General features: G+C 33.5%; 1 protein-coding gene across 9 annotated transcripts in view; it reads left to right on the forward strand.

Moving 5' to 3' along the window:
* Positions 1–20,071, forward strand: part of LOC145297652 (N-acetylated-alpha-linked acidic dipeptidase 2-like) — a 1,311,662-nt gene that overhangs the window by 822,930 nt on the left and 468,661 nt on the right. For all 9 annotated transcript variants that reach the window (XM_080143816.1, XM_080143810.1, XM_080143817.1 and 6 more), the window contains one exon: positions 9,183–9,256. In XM_080143816.1, the coding sequence (XP_079999942.1) occupies positions 9,183–9,256 (74 nt within the window). The remainder of the gene's footprint in view (positions 1–9,182; positions 9,257–20,071) is intronic.

The raw sequence follows: 20,071 nt of genomic DNA on the forward strand, positions 1-20,071 counted from the left end.
AGTTGTTTTTGTGAGCTGATGGGAATTTACCAAAACTATAAAAGGACGATGAATTCCAGAAATTAATCAGTAGGAATTTGACTGACATGCAAACTAGCTCCACTTCCAGCTTCACCTCCTAACCATTAACACAGGCATCACCTTTGAAGGAGCACTTGTTCATCAACGCATTTCACAATTCAACCATCGCTCAGCATGACACGTACATTTAATCTCCCCCAACTCGTAAAAGCATTCATTCTAAATCAACAGTCTATAACTTTTGCCTGTTTTCAATGGGATAAAAAGTCTAGTTAATTTCTGTTTCCAAATCTAATATATAAACAGCTATATATCTGTCTGTCTGTTTGTCTCTATATTTTCAAACTCTATCTCCTCCGAAACTAAAAGTCGCAGAGCAGCGCTATGGGCCTCAAATGATTGGATTTTTTACAGACCGTTCTTTTATGGGTGCTTAGTCGGTTAAAAAATGTTTTTAAGTGGGCAAAAATGGATAATAATTGAAAAAATCGTTATACATTTAGTACATTCATCTTAGTTTACTTTTATTTTTTATTTTTTAATCAGTTCGCATCTTGGTACAATGGTGAATGCTATAGTTTCGGTTTCGATTCTACCTAATGGCACTCAAATCCGTTTTTATACTTTTGAAACTATGACTCTATAATAATATATACGAAATTTGGATAAATTAGAATATCATATTTTAAGCATATTTTATGCGCAGGCAAAACCGGCCCCCGCCCTGCTAGTCCTAAATAAAATATAATAAAGTAAAATGTGTCTTTTGCTTTGGATGATACAAATTGCTGTCCTCATTTTGGATGCTATTCTCGCAACAAGAATATGAGAAATGAGAACAGAAGTCTGAATAATATAAATGATACAAAGTAACAATCCTTATCTCAAAAATTCTGAAATACTCTTTTTGCTAATAATTATAGGATCAAACCTCACAATATTAATTAAAACAATAATAAATATAAATGATACCAGGTACAGGATCAAATCCTACGATATTCAATAAAATAATAATAAATAAATTTAAACAATAACAAATAAAACCTCTAATAAAAAACTAATGTCACTATTGGATTCCCTGTAAAATTTTACTCTCAATATATTGTGTTTGATCTCGATTCAAATTGAGGACTATTTCCATAACCATGTGTGCCATTATTTGCATTTTTTGAAAATAAAAAGTTTTCAATTATAAAAAACAAAAAGACTGCTTAAATATTGGAGTATCATTTTGTTATCAGACAGACGTGCAGAGCCTCTTGTAGAAATGTTTGATGGATAAAAAAAAAATATGTGCGGTGGAAACGTGACAGACCAACACAAAATTTTAAAGAAATATTGAGATGCCTCTTTTCAACTTAATTACTCTTTCTCATCCCCAAATTTCAAGCATGTTAATTTTAGGGATAAATTATTTTTTTCAATATGGATTTAATCGTTTTTCTTTCTTTATGTTCTTGTTATGTTAAGAAAAATGAAGAACATAAACCTTTGACCGGTTTGAACTAGATTTATCCAACCATTTTCTTTGTTTCTTTTTGTTGTTTTTATTTGTATTTGTATTACAAGTTTGATTAATGATTGGCATATTTAAAAACGGGGTGCGACAAGGGTAAAGAAAGGGATGTGGACATTAATGCCACTCATCCTGATTTTTTGGATGGACAACTTTTCATTTGATGTGATGATCACGTTGACCAATCCTTTATGGTTGTAATTATAATTCAATTATTGCAATATGGTTTTCCATATATTGAAGCGTGATGTCAGCCATATTTCCATGTATGAATACATTAAAATTATTATATAATCTATAAATATAAAAGCGAAAATGTATGTATGTATGTGTGTTCACTTTTTCTGTGTGTCTACAAAAGGCTTCTTTCAGAGAAGCGGTCGGTCGGTTCACAACTTTTTAAAACTTTTTATATCACATATAAATCGTAATATCTCACAGTTAACAACGAAGCTCGCCTGTCTATTTAATTTGTTCGATTTCGGGAAGATAAATATTCAATATTTGTCGCTCGCCGCATGTGGGTTAGTCTTTTTCCTATAACATCTTGGGGGAAAAAAAAAAAGCGTTCAGCAGTAAATGAAATCCCGCAGTCAAACTTGACCTCATTAACTCATTAAAACGAGCACCTGCTAAATCCAAGTAATTAAATAAATTCAAACGGGTTTCCATAAGCATGTCGCGTTGGGGCAATGGTTAACGTTGCACCTTTTTTTTTTTTTTCACAACTTTGCCTCAACGGTTCGGGTTCGATCTTCATACTTACTTTTTTTTAACCCCCCCCCCACACACACATACACTCCTCCAAACACCCGGGCAACGCCGGGTACCCCTCGCTAGTAACTCATAAAATGTGTAAGCGTTCCCCCACACACTCACACACACAGAAAGAGTGTGCAAACATTGGTAGCAGAGGGGAAAGGAGTTATTTCCATTCTTCTAGATACTGTCGGCTGCTTCTACTTGTACCATTATTTGGATTATTCGAACTACTGCTCTCATCTGTTGTTTAGGCCTCTTGATTCCTTGAAGAACATAGGGCCGCAGTGATGCTTCTTCAACAGACCCGGTTCTGGCTGATCCTCTTCAGTTCAGCCCATATCATTCCGGCAGCCCTGGTCTCAGCCTCAATGATTCTTTTCCATGTCTGCCTCAGGTAACCAATTTTATGCCTGCCTGGTGATGTTAGATGCAGGCTTCCGCAAGGTGTGGCCAATCCAGTTCCATTTTCGTTTTTTTGATCTCTATCTCCATTGGGGTTTGGTTGGTTTTGTCACACAGTTGTTCATTGGAGATGGTCTCTGGCCATCTGATGTTTAGGATGTTTCTGAGACATCTGTTGGTGAATGTCTGCAGTTTGTGGGTGTTGGTCTTGGTCACACTCTACGTTTCTGAGCTATAGAGTAAAACCGACTTCACATTAATGTTGAAAATTCAGATCTTATTCCGGAGTGAGAGGGCTGTTGTTCTACAGATTGGTCTTAAGATACTGGAGGTGTATCTGGCTTTGCTTATCCACTGCTCTCATCTAAGATATTATTTTTACAATGTTTCGATTGATGCAACCCATGATCGTTTTCAGGATTTGCGGTGTAGTGGATATAATTGCTAGATAACAATAAATTCTTAATAACAGTAAGGGCTTAGGAATTATTGAATGGAAAAAAATTATAGGAATATTAAATCTGAATAGTATATGAGGATGTATGCAAAAGAGGAGATTTCGTTGGTATGGTCACATTGAAAGAATGAATCAGAGTTTTTAGGTTAGTAGATGTAGCACAGTTAAGGTAGCAGAGTAAGTTCGCAGGAAAACATGAGAAGTCATTAGGATCGGTCTTAGAGAAAGATGCATGAATAAAAACCTGACCAAAGATAAGTTAGTTTGGAAATGAATTTCTAAAATTTGTTAAGCACATGTCAATATGTAAAACAGATGATGATGATGATGATTAGAGATATAAATCTAAAAAAAATCAGGTTCAATTTTATTTTGTTGAATGTACTCAGCGTTTCCCATGAATGTTTTTACTTGCAATTTGTTTTCCAAAATATTGTTTTCTTGTTTCAAAATAACAAAATAATTTTTTTCGACAAATACAGAGTTACGTCTCAGTTTTAAGATGGCGTCCTTACAAAAAGATTTTGGATGTGATCAAAGTATTTCTTAAAGAATTATATCGGATTGCATTTTATTCTTAACAACATTCTGTAATAATCCATCAAATGAACTGACATACCAGAATCAAATTTTGATTTTGTAGTAAAAAAAAAAACTGTCGATGATAAAAATCGAGAAAATGGCTAACTTTACTTTATATATTAGAGCCATCTCCTCTCAGACGCTGGAATCGTAGAAGTTAAGAAATAACGGTGTGCGTGTATGTGTAGAACTCATCCTTCTCTTTGTGCATCTGTCACACTCTTTTATATTCTTTCTCTCTTTCTCTCTCCATACATCGCTTTATATGTTCATATTTCTTTCTCTTTGTGCCTATTTCTATGTGCATGCTTTTCTTTCCTTAATATTGCGTTTTTTTTTCTGCAGGCCTATTTCTCTTCATCTTTCTATGCATGTAGTACATGTCTTTCTTTTGTTTCCTGCCCACATCTCTTCCTTCATAATCATTTTCCCCTCTATGTACTTAACTGCATGTTTGTGTCTTCTTTATCTGCGTATGACGGTGCCTTTCGCTGGATGTGGGCATGTGTACGGATGTTAAATAAATAAATAAATAAACGAATACTCAAATTAACTTGCTGAATTCTTTTCTTTCATACGTGCATGTTAGATTGCAGGCATAACAGGTGTAAAATGAATATCTGTTTAATAAAATACAAAAACTCCCCCATCACATCGTGAAAAAAAAAGACGGAACAAGTTATTTAAATAATAATAATAATAATAATAATAATAATGATGATAATGATGATAATAATAATAATAATAATAAAGTAAAAATATATTCTTTAGAACATCAGTTCCCAATCTTTTCTATGCTATTCCCCTTAAAAGCTGATATATTCTCACGCCCGCTACAATAGTAATAAATGGTTTGAAGGTGAAGAAAGTGAATAATACTCAGAGGGATTGCTCATAATTTATTACTAAAATTCTTACAAGCTATGCAATAAACTTTAACTGCCCCCCCCCCCCTACAAAAATATCAACTGAATAATTCGATGGGAAAATGAAGTATGAAAATTGGAGTAAAACAATCAAGAAAAAATATTTACATTTCTTGTTGCATGTCATCATTAGACCGCACTGAAATTTCTCTAAAAGAAAGTCTAACTGATATGAAGAGTAATCGATGTGACTATTATAATAATTAGATGTGTGTGTGTGTGTGTGTGTGTATTCAAACCTTCTTCAGGTGTATTTTGTAGGGTCCTTGCATACAATTCTAGTGTGAATTTCAGGAGCCCTAAGCCTATTTTTGTTTTTAGATATGCATTCTTACTAGTTATCATTATACATCTCTATTTATTTCCACATATTTTTTTTAATATTTACTATTTAATAGCCTGGGTGCCCGGGTGTTTGGAGGTGTCTGTTGAGCAAAAAAATAAAAAAAGTGGTAGTAGGCAGGCTCGAACCCGTGACGCAAAGGCTGAAAAGAAAGTGAAAGAAAATCTGACGTCTTAACGCTACTTCATGATGCGACCGGAAGTTCGGAACATTAAAATTAGGCAAAGTCAATCCAACCGATATGATGACTTGCAAAAATGGCTCGCAAAAAATCGACTCCTCCTTGTAGAAAACTGCTCAGTTGCGGGTGAAAGAATTAATGTTTTTGGCCAATTTTTCGATATTTGTTGTTTGAGACGTCGAGCTTAAAAATGATACTGATCTCGTGAAAATCCGTGTCCTCTGTCGAAAGTTTTAGGCATACATACATACATGCATACATACATACATACATACATACATACATTTAAACAGACAGGTGAGATTTATATTATAGATTACTATTACTCTACAAGATATACCTGAAGAAGGTCGGAATGTTACATCGACCAAAGCATACCCTTCCGTTCTTCCTGCTACCCTCCTGTAGTGTTACCTTCCCCTAACCTACACGCCTTTTGACACTCTGTGTTTATTGCATGTTTGTTTTCTGCTTTATTTTGATCGCGCCACCAGTGTCGTTCCTCACACTTAACGAGTGTTATTTGAGTGACTCTTAACATTTTTAAAAATGAGTGTCAAAAAAAGAAAGTCCAGTGATAATTTCTTGAAGTAAGTATTCAGTGACATAGTTTTTACAGGTGTGGAAAGATTACAGTGTGTAGTATGTTTGGAAGTTCATTCTCATAAGTCTATGAAACCAGCTAAACTTCAAAGATATTCACAACCTTAGAACTCTGACTTGGAAGATAAAAGTATTGACTTTTTAAAGCAAAAATTGATGATGTCAAAAAATCGCCGGCTTGATAACAGTGAATTATTTCCAAGCAAAAATTTAGTCGCATTGAAGCTTCATACGAGGTTGCATTAAAATAACACATGCTAAAATACACACAATAAGTGAGAATCTTATTTTTTCCATGCATCAAAGATATCGCCCGTCTCGTGATCGGCTTTTAAACAGTAAAGTCATCGCTTTTATCCGTGTCAAACAATACGATAAAACAAAGGATAGCAGATATGGCCAAGAATATGTTATGTTAAATTATTAAAGACTTTAAAAAAATCTATCTGGGCTGTTTAGCATACATCTTGATGAAACTACTGATTTGACAAACTTTTCACAACTTCCTGTGTAAGTTTGTTATTATAAAAAAAAAAATAGAAGATTTTTTTTGTAAGCCTCTGCAAACTTCAAATACTGATGTGGATATTATTTTATTTAATTGATGATTTCTTCAAAGAACATTCGCTCGAATGGGAGAAATTGTGTGGAGTTCGTACTGACCGGGCACCTGCAATGCTCGGCTGTAAGTCTGGCTTCCAATCGTTAGTTTAAAAAAATGACTCCAGAAGTAACTGGGACTCACTGCATGATCCATCAACAAGTATTAGATACCAAGACGTTACCAGAAATAAATGCTTAACCAAGTGATTAAAGCTGTAAAGTTAGTTAAATCAAAGCCACTTGCAACACGATTCTTTGAAGTTTTATGTGAAGATTGGAGTTCAACGCATGAAGCACTATTGTTTCACACAGAGGTGGTTTTCGAAAGGAAGGATGTTGAATTAAAAGGAGAGTTGTAAATATTTCTTGCTTTTCAAACTGCAATCAAATATGAATCATTGTTAATGGATAAATTTACGTTGTGCATATTGGCATACCAGGTCGACATTTTTTAGATATTTATTATTAATACAGGATTACAGAGTAAGAGAAGTACGACATTTTTTTTTCTGCACCCCAAACAAGGTACATTGCCACTTGGACGTAAAGAGGCTACTAATTGGAACCATGCCTAAGAAACGTTAAGATGCTGGTTTACGTTGCATTTGAACTTCTGCATATCAGTACTGTTAGGGAAACATGTAGTAGGAAGGGAACTCCAAAGTCTAGCTGTTCTAGGGAAGAAGCTATTAGAGTAGAAAACTTTCTGATATTTAGGGACATCAACAGTGAAGGGGCGTGATTTTGTTGCTAAGCAGGTTTATCGGAAATATGTACATCAAGGGGGCACAAGTGCAATGAGTTCATCAGAGCACATTCCATTAAAATACTTGTAAAACAGGCACAAGAATGCAACATTACGGCGATGGAATAAGGGTTGGGGCTTAGTTGACAAAATGGGATCTATTATATAGGAGACCCTTTTTTGAACCCTATCCAAAAGGAAGAGACTAGTGGTAGATGCACCAGCCCAAATGTGGCAACAATATTCCATGCTTGGGCGAATGGTGCCCTTGTAGAGGTACAGGATACTCTCAAGTGTGAGCAGTTTTCTAGCATGATAAAAGGAGCCCACTTTCCTTGTAGCAGCCTTTGCAATGTCCTCAATATATTTATTTCAGTTCATATTTCCTGTGAATATTAAGCCGAGGAGTTTGAAGAAAGAATTCTCAGGTAGAGAGTTATTTGTTGTGGATATTGGTGGTTGGAGAGGCTTCTTGTAATGTTTAAAGGAGAATAGCGTAGTCTTACTAGCATTAAATGTAACCTTACATTTATGTTGCCATTCCACTATGGTCTGGAGGTCATTTTCTAAGGATTCAGCCGTTGTCTTGGATTTGTGTATATCCGTTCTTCCCTCATGCATGTTATAGAGCATTGTATCATCAGCAAATATACCTATTTAGGACAATATTATCGGTGAGGTCACACTTGAGAATATCTTGTACCTCTACTAATATTGGGCTGGTGCATCTACCACTAGTCTCTTCCTTTTGGATAGGGTCCAAAAAAGGGGTCTCCTATATAATCATATCAGAAATAATAGTGATCCAAGGATCGACCCCTGAGACACTCCTGCATTAATGTTATGCTGCTTGGATGAACGTCCAATGACAATTTGTCTAAGAAGGATCTAATTATACTTAGTATTCGTCCAGTTATACCATATAATTTGATTTTCATTAGCAGCCCTTCATGCCAGACGTTGTCAAAGGCCTTGGATATATCGAGGGCTACAACCCTGGCTTCACCTGCCTTATCCAATGCATGGTATATGCGTTCAGAGATGACTGTGAAAATATCTGCAGGAGAACAACATTGCCTAAATCTGTACTGTTTGTCAGAGATTTGCTTTTGCAAGATGGTGGACTAGTGCTTGATTGATTAGCATCCCAAAGATTTTAGTGAATTGGGGAAGGAGACTGATTGGGTGATAATTGAGAGGGTCGGCCTTTTCGCCAGAATTCTTGTACACTGGTACCACAGAGGACATCTTCCAGCTATTAGGGAAGCAGGATTCAGCAAGGCATTTGTTGTAGAGTTTCGAAAGTATGGGGCTAGCTCAGCTTAGCATTTCTTAATTAGTATAGCAGGGATGAGATCAAGCCCACACGCTTTGGATGTGTGTAAGTTTTTTTCTGATATTGCCCTAAGATAGAAGGAGTAATTAAATCTTGTAACAGCTTTGGAATTTTTTATGAATAAATTTTAAATTAATCGAGAATTTACAGAATGTATAGTTACCTCATGAATAAATAATCTATAATTCAATAATCACAATATATGACAGTTTGTTGTACAAAAAAGTTGATTTTTGTATAAGATATTTGAAGGATTAGTGTCACTTCCTGATTGCTTGTTCTAAAATGGGTTGCGATATTTGAAAGGTTGGGAACCATCAACCTAAAGCAACCAAAACATATCAAACCAATGTGGCAATCTCTGAGAAAGGTGTTGCAGTTTATGTTACAGAATGACACTAAATCTCCATTATAATAATGACCAACACTGTTCGAAAAGGTATGAACTTGCATGACTCCCCTTTCCCAGCAATGGGTAAAATTGTGACTTGTTTGCAATTATTCGTTTGCAATCAATCATCTGCAATAGTTATGCTGTCTCAGCATTAAATAACACAAAAAGTATTTAGATGCCATAAAACAACTAGAAAAAAAAAACAGATTTGCCATAATTTTTTTTTTAAAATGTGGTGTATTTTGTTTAAACACACACCAAGTCTTCATTATAATAAAATATTCAAAGTTTATCTTTTTTGTTTCTTTCAGGGTTATTGGGATGGCATTCGAGAGAAGATCCTTGCTGAACTGGATAGGCCACGCAACTATGAACAGCATTTACGGTAAGACTGATTTTATAGGCGATGCCACCTTTTTGTTGCCATGTTATTATTTCATAGTTTTATTGTAAAAATTTACTTATCTATATATCTATAACAGTGAGAATGTGTGTGTATAAGGACACTTCTCAACCTATATACTCAACTAATTTTTGATCTGCAGACTTGAAATTTAGTATATAGGGTATTCAGATATGTGAAAAACTTTTTAATCCGTTTTCATTTGGAAAAAATGGGCTACTACGGGGTCAACATTGGAAAATTGGTACATGGGAGTGATCGGATTTTTATCTGTTTGTCACCTGTTTCATGAATGCGCATGCTTGAATGATTCCCATGACAAATTCCTTATGTTAGAATAAGTAGGTTTGAAAACACTTTTTAAAGATCTTGTCTAGCTGGTCTAATAGTTATCATACTTGACTCACTGTTTTTAGGTTTTGGTTTCGATCGCAGCTAGAATATATTTTTTTTTTTTTTTACTTACAAAAAGTAAACTGTTTAGAAAAAATACAGTACTTGCATGTACAAGTCTCAGTTTCTGTATGAATTAAAATATAATAATTTATGCATATTTTAAAATGTAATATTTATGTATATTAACCGGACAACAACAGGCGGCCTGCTAGTCAGCACTAAAGCTGAACTCGATGCATTGGCTTCAATTGTGAATAGAACTCTTCTGGACAATTTTGGCCAAGCAAGCAAGGCAGGATCTCCATCAAGTTGTGTTCGATATATGCTTGCTCCATATTAACTCAGATATATTTTATTGATGTAGGAAGACCACCTGATAAGCAAACGAATGAGCATATCTAATCGCCGAGAAGGTGTTGATAGAATAACCAAAGAAATAACGAACCGAACATAGGTTATGTTCGTTATGGATGACAGGTGAAAGGAACTGGTCGAACCAAAGTAACTGCGGTTAATTTAACATTCGGAATGCCAAATATCTTCATCCACATCCAAAGAAGAATGTCTGAAATGTCTTAATACTGTAATCATTTAGGACAATTACATCGCAAGAACAAAATAAATAGAAGGACCTCCATGACTATTTGAAGTCTTGAACTTTTTTCTTTTGTTTTTTTTTTCTGAACTACTGTGACTTCTCGTCATCAGTAAGCATAACGTTTTACTCTCTATCTATCTCTCTCACTCTCTCTCTATCTCTCTCTCTCTCTCTCTCTCTCTCTCTCTGACACTTGTAAATTTATTCATCTCATTTTAATACTATTGTCATTACTTGTTATTGTTCCGGTAGTGTTTTTATTTAGACGGACACTGGAAAAGAAAATAGAATAGCTAAAAGAGTGTGACATCTTTATTAAATCTCTCTTTGTCTCTCTCTGTTTCTGTCTGTCTGTCTGTCTGTCTGTCTGTCTGTCTGTCTCTCTCTCTCTCTCTCTCTCTCTCTCTCTCTCTCTCTCTCTCATATTATTTTCTAAACACATATCTCTTTCTCTTTAATGTGCAAACTTATGCAAATGCTTACATTTAGTAAAAGAAAGAAAATGTAATCAGCCGCTTACTGTTTAACCTAGTTTCAGTGTTGTTTACCGAACATTTGCCAGTAAGAAAGTATTTTTTTTACCTCTACATACACTATAGAAGCCCCCAAGCGAATTGATCAGGATTAAATATGAAAATCGATCTGAAATGCCATTTATATATTTTAAGAACACAAGCGAATATTTTCCGTAGATGATTGACATAACAGATTTAAGAGTGTACACTGTATTAAAAAAAAGCACAAAGAAACGGGTGAAATTCTTTGTTCTAATACTGCTATGGAAAAATCAATTAGCATTTAAATACTATTGTAGTCGTGACAAAAATGACGTCATATTAAGATCTCAGGAAGCTTGCATAAAAAATCCTTATGTTTCTGAATTTTTGAGATGAGAAATGATAATTTTTATTATTTGCTTTATTCGGACTACTGCTCTCATCTTATTCGCACAATATTTCGGCTGATGTAACCTCTGACCTTTTTCAGATGTAGCTTGTCTTACAAATCTTTCTGTTGAACTCGAGGAATCTGAACGAAATTTCAAATTGAACACCTTTTTTAATTTGTGGAGGTAATTTGCTCTCATGATGACGTAACAAATAAAGTAAAAAGTAAAATTCAGTTCTAAGTGACACTGTTCTGGAGGTTGAAGGTTCAATCGCCAGTGCAAGCAGTACTAATGATACAATTACGAATTACTTAAAACTTCTGCCTTATAGATGGCAGAATCCAAATAATACCAAGAAAAAGTAATATTTTTTGGTTAAAAGATCTGTATTACCATTGATTTTTTGTTAAAAGGTCTGTATTACCATTGATTTTTGGTTAAAAGATTTGTATTAGCATTGATTTTTGGTTAAAAGGTCTGTATTGCCATTGATTTTTGGTTAAAAGATCTGTATTACCATTGATTTTTGGTTAAAAGATCTGTATTACCATTGATTTTTGGTTAAAAGATTTGTATCACCATTGATTTTTGGTTAAAAGATCTGTATTACCATTGATTTTTGGTTAAAAGATTTGTATTACCATTGATTTTTGGTTAAAAGATCTATATTACCATTGATTTTTGGTTAAAAGATCTGTATTACAATCTCTTAAATAAAACAAGAAATTAATGTGTTTAAAGTTTTTATTTGAAAAAAAAGATTCTGAAGCTGTAAAATAGCAAATAGCATTAATGAATCGAAACCGATTCATTTTTTATTTTAAATCTTTAATGTCTAAACCTTTTTAAATACATTCTTCACAAGTATATTCTTTATTTAATTTTATTTTGTTCATGATACGAAAAAATCTACTTATAAAATGAATTTTCGTTTCTGTATGTATATTTCAGTTATTTTATGTACCTAACCAATAATTGACCCTAGTAACTTCATATGGAATCTAAGGAAAAGTTCAGCGATGTCTTCAGATTGTGTGAAAAGCTTTATCATATTGATATGTTATTAGTTAGAATATCCAGATAGAATGTTTTAACTGTTAATATCTCGATTTCTATAAAATGTTGACTTTTATATGCATAGAAGATATGCAAAAAAAGACAAGTAATTGTTGTATGTAACGTTTCAAAACTATAACTATTTCATGATCATACTTCTCCACTTGGTTGTTCTCCCCTTTTCATGATTTTACCTGCTGTTGATATTCCTCTTTGTCGGGTTATTTTCACTTTATCTTTGGATTTTCTTTCTGAATCTTCTCTGATTACTTTTTCTTTCACATAGTTGAGAATACAACACTTGCTTTGGTAGTCACTCAGATCTGTAGACTCTGTATTTCATTTGGGTGGTAACCTGTCAGCTTCTCTATATTTTTTTTTCTGAAGTTTCCTATGGGTGTTACATACAAGGCGCCTTAAATAAGTTTCCAGACCTTTTTTTGTACAGTCATTTAAAACTGCTGTAGACTTTTGAAAATTCAGTATATTATTGCTAGACAATAAGTGCACAGCTTGATGTCAGTGTGGGAACTGTGAACACAATTATTCGTGAGGAACTGAAGATGTGGAAGATTTATACAAAGTTTGTTCCAAGGCTGCTCAGAGAAGATCAGAAAGAAAGACGTTGTCATGACAACAGAGATGGTCAAGCTGATCGATTCAGATCCTGCAGTTCTTGATGCTCTGCTGACCTGCAATGAAAGCTATACCAACTGCTATGACTCAGAGACCAAGAGACAGAGTTCCTAGTGGAAGCATGCTGGCTCTCCTAGACCCAAGAAGGCCAGACAGAGCAAATCCAACCAGAAACTTATGATGATCCTATTTTTTTTTTAACAGCATGGGCATGTTCTACATGCAATAGGTTCCCACTGGATAGACAGTAAACAAGCAATACTATCTGGAGGTTTTACAGGAGTTTAAGAAGTGATTCCATCAGAAGAGGCCAACACTCTTCAATTTGGGTCAGTGGCACCAGTCCACAACTCCATTCTTGTCCCAGACTATTTGACCAAGATGGGCATCAAGACAGTTCCTCATCCTTCCTATAGTCCAGACCTTGCTCACTGTAACTTTTGGCTATTCCCTAAGCTCAAGGAAAACATTAGAGGCGTTCATTATGATACAATTGAGAAAATGAAAGAGATTGTGATAAGGGTCATTGCCCACTCACGCAAGAGGGCTTTTATGGAATCTTCCAGAAGTTGTTGGAATCGTACTACAAGTGCATTGCAGCCAGAGGAGATTACTTCGAAAGGGACTAGAGTTTCATGTGTATACTATCAATGAAAGTGTTTATATGAAAAAAGTCTGGAAACTTATTGAAAGCACTCTGTACCATAGAAGAGGTCATTGAAATGACTCTATGCGGTTTTAAAAGCTGAATTATTTATTCATCTATGACTGTTCAGTAGGCAGAAAGGTCAATACAGAGAGGAAAGAGTCAATTACATTTTAAGCACATAGCTTAATTGCTACCGTGTTACCAGAAAAAACAACCAGAGTTACCTGGATTTTCTAACAATTTTAGATTTTGCTGAGTAAATAAATCATCCCCCAAATAGGCCTACATGCTGCAAGACTATATACATAATCTTCCTGAGATGATTCATCACATAACCATGGAACCTTTCAGTATGATATATTTTCCATGTTTCTATACCATATAGAAGAGTTGATAGACTTTGTGTTTCACTCTGATAACATATCAGCTTCACCATAATGTCTTTTGAAGTTTCCTATAAGTGTCACATAGCATGAAAAGTTTTTTCTGGACCATACATGTATTATATTGCTGCAAGATGATTCTAAGTGAAGCGATCAGGATTAAATAAAATCAATCTGAAATACAATTTTTATTTTTTCAGATCAAGGAGCAATATTTTATATAAATAATTGACGAAACAGATTTATATATGTACCTTTACAAAATTTATATATGTACCTTTACAAAGTAAATCACAATGAAACAAGGAAAAACTGATTTTATTTTATGTATAAGACTTTACCTGGATGATAACATGTCCATACAGTTTTCCATACTATATAGCATGGAGACAGTTGTCGTCATGTGTGCATGTGTGTTGCTTCCTCCGAGGATTGAGACTAATTTTATTAGTTGTAATAAAAATCGCCAGCATCTTCTTAAATTAATTATCATTCAATTACTTCAACAACATGATTTTTGAAGATTGATAATTTATTCTGAAAAGATTAATGATCGTTCAGCAGGCAAAAATGTCAAACGAAGGAGAGAAAGATAGTTAATTTAATTTTAAGCACATAGCTTAATTGCTAACATGTTACTAGACAATTTTAAGTACGTCTTGGAGATTCAAGCTCTTACACCAACATTTACAACAAGATCAAAGTGTAGTATCTGTTCTTCAGGTGTTGCACCTCAATTTCTTGTTCTCTCTCAATGGAGGAGAAATCATTCAAGACTGAGACAATTTTTTATTTTTGCTCCTTTTCTCCATATTAAAAAACGACCCTGGTGTCTAACTCTGTCCCGTGGGAAGGCATTGTAAATAGGAACATTTACAACATATCTGGCTACATGTTATCGACTTCTTTTCTCCTTTTCCTTTTGGATAGGAGCAAATTTGACCTGATACTAGATTTTATCTTTTCTCTCCTTGGTGAATGAAGGAGAATTTCTTACAGACCAAGGCACCTCTCATTAATAGCGCTACTACTAGATTTTTATTCATCTTCCTTAGATCCTTCCCATTCTCTAGTCGCTCGACTCTTTTTTTTAAATTTTGCATCAGTTTTAATAGACATTGTAATTATTCTAATGTCTGCCAAGGAGTGTAAATCCGTGGGTGATACTTTAATTTAATACGGATTTGTACAAAAGAATTTCTCTTTTGTTTTTGTTTTGTCATGAATTTGTTTTTCTTTCATTTTGTTTCTACGTTTTCTTTTTTAAAGTTTTGATAAATCAGGTCTAATATTCTTAATGTGTTTCTCTCCCTTTGAAACCAATCAAATAGTATTTTCAAATATTTTTATTATTTTTTCTTTTTTAGTAGGAGGTGTCGTTTTTCTTCCTTCTTCAAAACAAATGACTCCATTTAATAGCTATTTGTTTTCACAAAAAGAGAAAAATCCTCTCCAAATTCATTACATTCATTAAGAAAACGCCTATTTTTCACTGTGAAGAAAAAGAAAAAATTTTAAATATATTTTCTCTTTTTCTGATTCCAGGATTTAATTTTTCGTTAGTTTGTTTGAAGAATTTTGTGATTGCCTATCATCATGGTCTTGGACAGGGAGCAGATCAGTTGGCAGATGATACTGCATGTGTGGGGTTTTTATTATTTAAAAATATATATTTTTGTAAAAATAATTTGGAAAAAATTTAATTTAATAATTTAAAAAATTAAAAAAAAAAAAGAATATAATAGACACAAAGCTATTCGAAGATGTGAGAAAATAGTTGTCTTTGGTCATCCTTTGTCATCTTCATTAGACAATGTCTATCATACTCTAAGCTAGAATTTCCAATTCAAAATTTCACCAGTCGTTCAAAAATATTTTGAAGATAAATGAAAATGCAAAAGGTTAAGGAACATAGAACGTTGTTCATGTTCTTTTGGTAAACTTCTCTTTCTATAACACAAACTGGTTTCTTTTTCTGTCCATCTTTGTTGGCTTCTGGCGGGGCTAAACAGCGAGAGAAAGAGATACGCATTTATGCATCCATTTTGTTTGTTATTATTATAGGCGGACAGAAGAAAATGGATACTACCTAAGTAAACGTAAAATTTAATTTACAAAATGTTTTGAGAAAGTAGGTTTTAATAAGTAATTGGCCAATATTATAAACTTCCAGTTCCATTGTTTTTTCATTTTGCAATTAGAACAGCTTTACATCACTTTTATGTCGCCTCACAAAAAAATCAAGACATAATGAACAAAATTCGATATATATATATATATATATATATATATATATATATATATATATTAATGGTAGGTTGTATCCATATTATAGCTCCTAAGACCTTCTAAAATACTCAAAAGAAACAGAAATTTGATGAATATTTATTAATTGATGTTTAATACCTACAGTAAAAATTTCACAAAAATAGGAAGAATCTTAATTTGTATAAAAGGTGCCACACTTTTATATCCTCTTTCCATAAAGCTAAATCAAACTAAATATAATCCACATTATCACTCTTATGCCTAGCAGTTGTGTTTCAAAATTTATAATGATCAGTTAATTAGTTTAGAAGTGAATTCTGTACATACAAATATATAAACATATGCATATATTTAGCTTTATATATATATATATATATATATATATATATATATATATATATATATATATAGCTGTTCCCACCCAGTAACTTTTTGATTTGTAGATTTTTTTAATAAAAGGTACATACTGAAATCTTATTTTATACAACAAATATTGAGCTACAATGTTAAAAAGTAGAAATTCTATTTCCGATCGATTTTAATATTTAATCTTGATCGATGTATTATTTTTAACTAGCAGTTAATCGGTATTGCCTGGTGGAAGAATGATATCACCCCACCTCCTCGAAAACAAATTAAACTACTGTTGTTATTGATGGCCGCTGGAAAATAGCAGATTCTGGCGGCCAGAGCCCAAATTAAATAATTTGACTTCCACTATCATGCATTGTTTTTCAGTGGCAGCTAGTGGAAGTCACTGTCTGTGATTGTCAGCACTGTTGGTTACTGGCGATTGGTGCTGGTTTGGAGCGATAACCTGCAGGTACTGGCGAATTATAGAAAAAGTATTTAAGGGAAAAACATTATTACATACTTATTTGTCAAGCCTAAATCAGTATAACTTTACGAAAACTGGTCCATTAGAAAAATAATAAAAAGTAAAAACAGAAGTTTTTGAATTTAGGGATTCTCACTGTATATTAACTCTTTAGAGTGATTGAAATCAGTGGTATCTGCAACTATAAAGAGAGAGAAAGAGAGGGATATATATAGAAAGAGTATAGAGTAGAAAGAGAGAAGAGAAGAAAGTCACTGGTTTTGGGTTTGTTTAGTTAATAGCATTGCTTTTTCCTAATTGCTGATGTGGTTTAATTGGTTAGCACATCATGCTTAAAGACAAGATTTGTGAGTTTGAGATATTTTTTTTTCTTTTTGTACTTTTGCTTAACTTCTTATCAAGGCCTAGAGGCCACTCTAGGATAAGGGTTAATGAATGTTATGTAGACGGTGAGACAACACCATGATGATTAGTGATGGTGGAACTTGGATTCGGTTTAATTATATAAGAGGACGATTCAGCAAGAACTTATTTCGATTTTAAAACGACCATCTTCACAAGCAGTCCCACGGTATTGTTTCACAGATGGACAGTTTTCAGAAAGAAACTTTTCTCAAGGAATTTTTGCTTAGTTTTGAGCATAGATGGAGAGTGGGGGAAATTTTTGACAATTGTTGTAGATAGACGAGTATTTGTTGTGAATGTTTTTCAGGAGTGAAAACCATAGATTGAAACTTAGTTATTTTTACTCTGAATTTTCCCAAAATAAATTTGTATAATTCAAATTATAATATTAAACATTGTTTTAGTTGTAGTTTTTCGTGTAATCTATGTAAGTTATGGACTCCGGGCAATAACGTGTACGGATACTAGTTAGTAATGAAATGCACTTAGCTTTAGGAAAACTAAAATATTGAGTATTTCTCAGCTTTTTAAGTGTCAGTTATTTTTTTTTCTCCCCTGAGAAATTGGAATTGTCATAAGTAGTTTGCGGAGTTGATAGTTTTATTGTGATTGTATTTTTGGTTTCAGCTCCGATTCTCCGAAGACGTACTTCAATTACGTTAATTGGTCATGATGTATTTTGTGGCTTTCCGTGAAGGAAAATTCCCCTTCCTTCTCGGAATTCATCTTCTGGAAGTAACAATAAAAACTGACACTAAACAAACAATTGGCAAAACAATCTTCTGTTATAAAATACATAAGTTCAATTTTCCTGCTGTTTACTCATGCTTTTTGGCAGATCTAAAAATTAAGAAATGTCTCAGGTGATGTGATGTCATTATTTTTCCCCTGGAGCTCTCCAAAGAAATTTCGGCATCATAAACTGATGTTTCTTAATGTTTTCCCATGACTCATTTCACTTTGGTCAAAAAGCTTTTCAATGTTTATTTGGGGATGTTCAAATGTGGGAATTAAAACCTTAATTTTTATAAACATACTAGACGAATATCCATTCCAAAATCCGTACAATTAATTCTACAAACAATGTTGCAACAGGATTCAAATCAAGATATAATAATACTAATCTTTATGTTATTCTAATTAGATCCAAAATCCAGTATATGATTTTGATTCTACAAAACATCTAGAATAAGTGTTGGCAACCTACAGCTTACGGGCTGGATTCCGCTTGCAAAGGCATTTTGACCAGCCTGCAAGACTGATTACCAATGATTCTACTTTTAATGAGAGGTGTGACTTTCGAATCCAATAACATTCTGTTATTTTCCTTTTTTATCCGCCCAGCAGAATTTGAATACTATGACCACAAAAACATGATCAAAACCCAGCCACCTCCATTTCTGCTAAAAGTATAAAAAATAAACATAAAACACAAACTGAGACCCAATTTACTGACCGCCCTGTGACAGACATTAGGTGGAGACACCTCCAAAGGGACATTGTTGTTTCAGTCAGCTTTCTATTTCATGCCTCATGAATGGGTGGATGTTACCGAATGTATATGTACGTAAGTGTATATGCTTCCACCTATTTGTACTCGTATGTATGTATGTGTATATATGTTTCGTTTTGTTTGCGTGTGTAGTTCGTTTGTAGTACAATTTTTAAAAAAAGGATTTCAAACATACATGTCATAATTTCGTCCATTTCACTTCGGTTGATTTTTTTCACTTTGAAGTATTTTGACTTTCCGTCAGAGAAAACTAAATTTTGTTTGATGTCTTTTAATTTTGAATTTTCTTTTCGTTTTCTGATTACTCAATGTTTGTCTTTATGGTTTTAAACATTTAGGTTGACAAACGTCTGCATCTGTAATTTTCCTTTAATTTTCATTAAGGATCTTAATCCAGCCTGCGATCCGTAATTATGACATGATCCGGCCCACAGAGTTGACTGAGTTGTCAATTACTGGTCTAGAATTTAAGGCATTTAAGAAGAAATTGAAACTGAAAGAATCCTGCTTAATTGGTGTCAAATAACTATGCATCAAATTCAGGTGGTATCCATAGTATGTCTCTTCAAAGAAACTGAAATTTGAACAATATTTGTTAATTGATATCTGCTTGCATGTATATGGATGAATAAGTGTGGTTTTGCAAAAGTATCTATGAGTAAAATAAAATATGCATCAGGTGCGCTTGAAAGCCAAATCACAACGCAATAATAATATTGCGTTATTTTATTATATATTATTTGTTTATTTTCATAAGAAAATAAACAAATATTTTACTTGTTTGAAATTTATAATTTAAGCTACATTCTCAGTATTTTGTACATCTTTCTTTTCTCTCTTTTTCTCCTTCTTTCTTGCCATGTGGTAAAGTTGGAGAAAGAAAAGTCAGTTAGTAAAGATCCGTGCGTTGTATCTTAGAGGTTGTATTTTGAAATGCCGGAACGGTGCATTGGCTATGCAAGATTAACATCGGAGGTGTGAGTTCCGTTATAGAGGCATTGATTTAATTTGAATATATATACATATATATATATATATATATATATATAGGTACTATCTGCAGAATAATAACTAAAAGGCGGTCAACTAGCCATGTTCACGACTTCTGCTCGTTAGATTGTCTAATGTATTTTCCCAAATTCAGTGTTTAATAATTCTTAATTCCT

The sequence above is a fragment of the Euprymna scolopes genome, chromosome 18 (genome assembly GCF_053919585.1).
Source record: "Euprymna scolopes isolate OS-2025 chromosome 18, ASM5391958v1, whole genome shotgun sequence".
Classification (NCBI taxonomy): Eukaryota; Metazoa; Mollusca; class Cephalopoda; order Sepiida; family Sepiolidae; genus Euprymna; species Euprymna scolopes.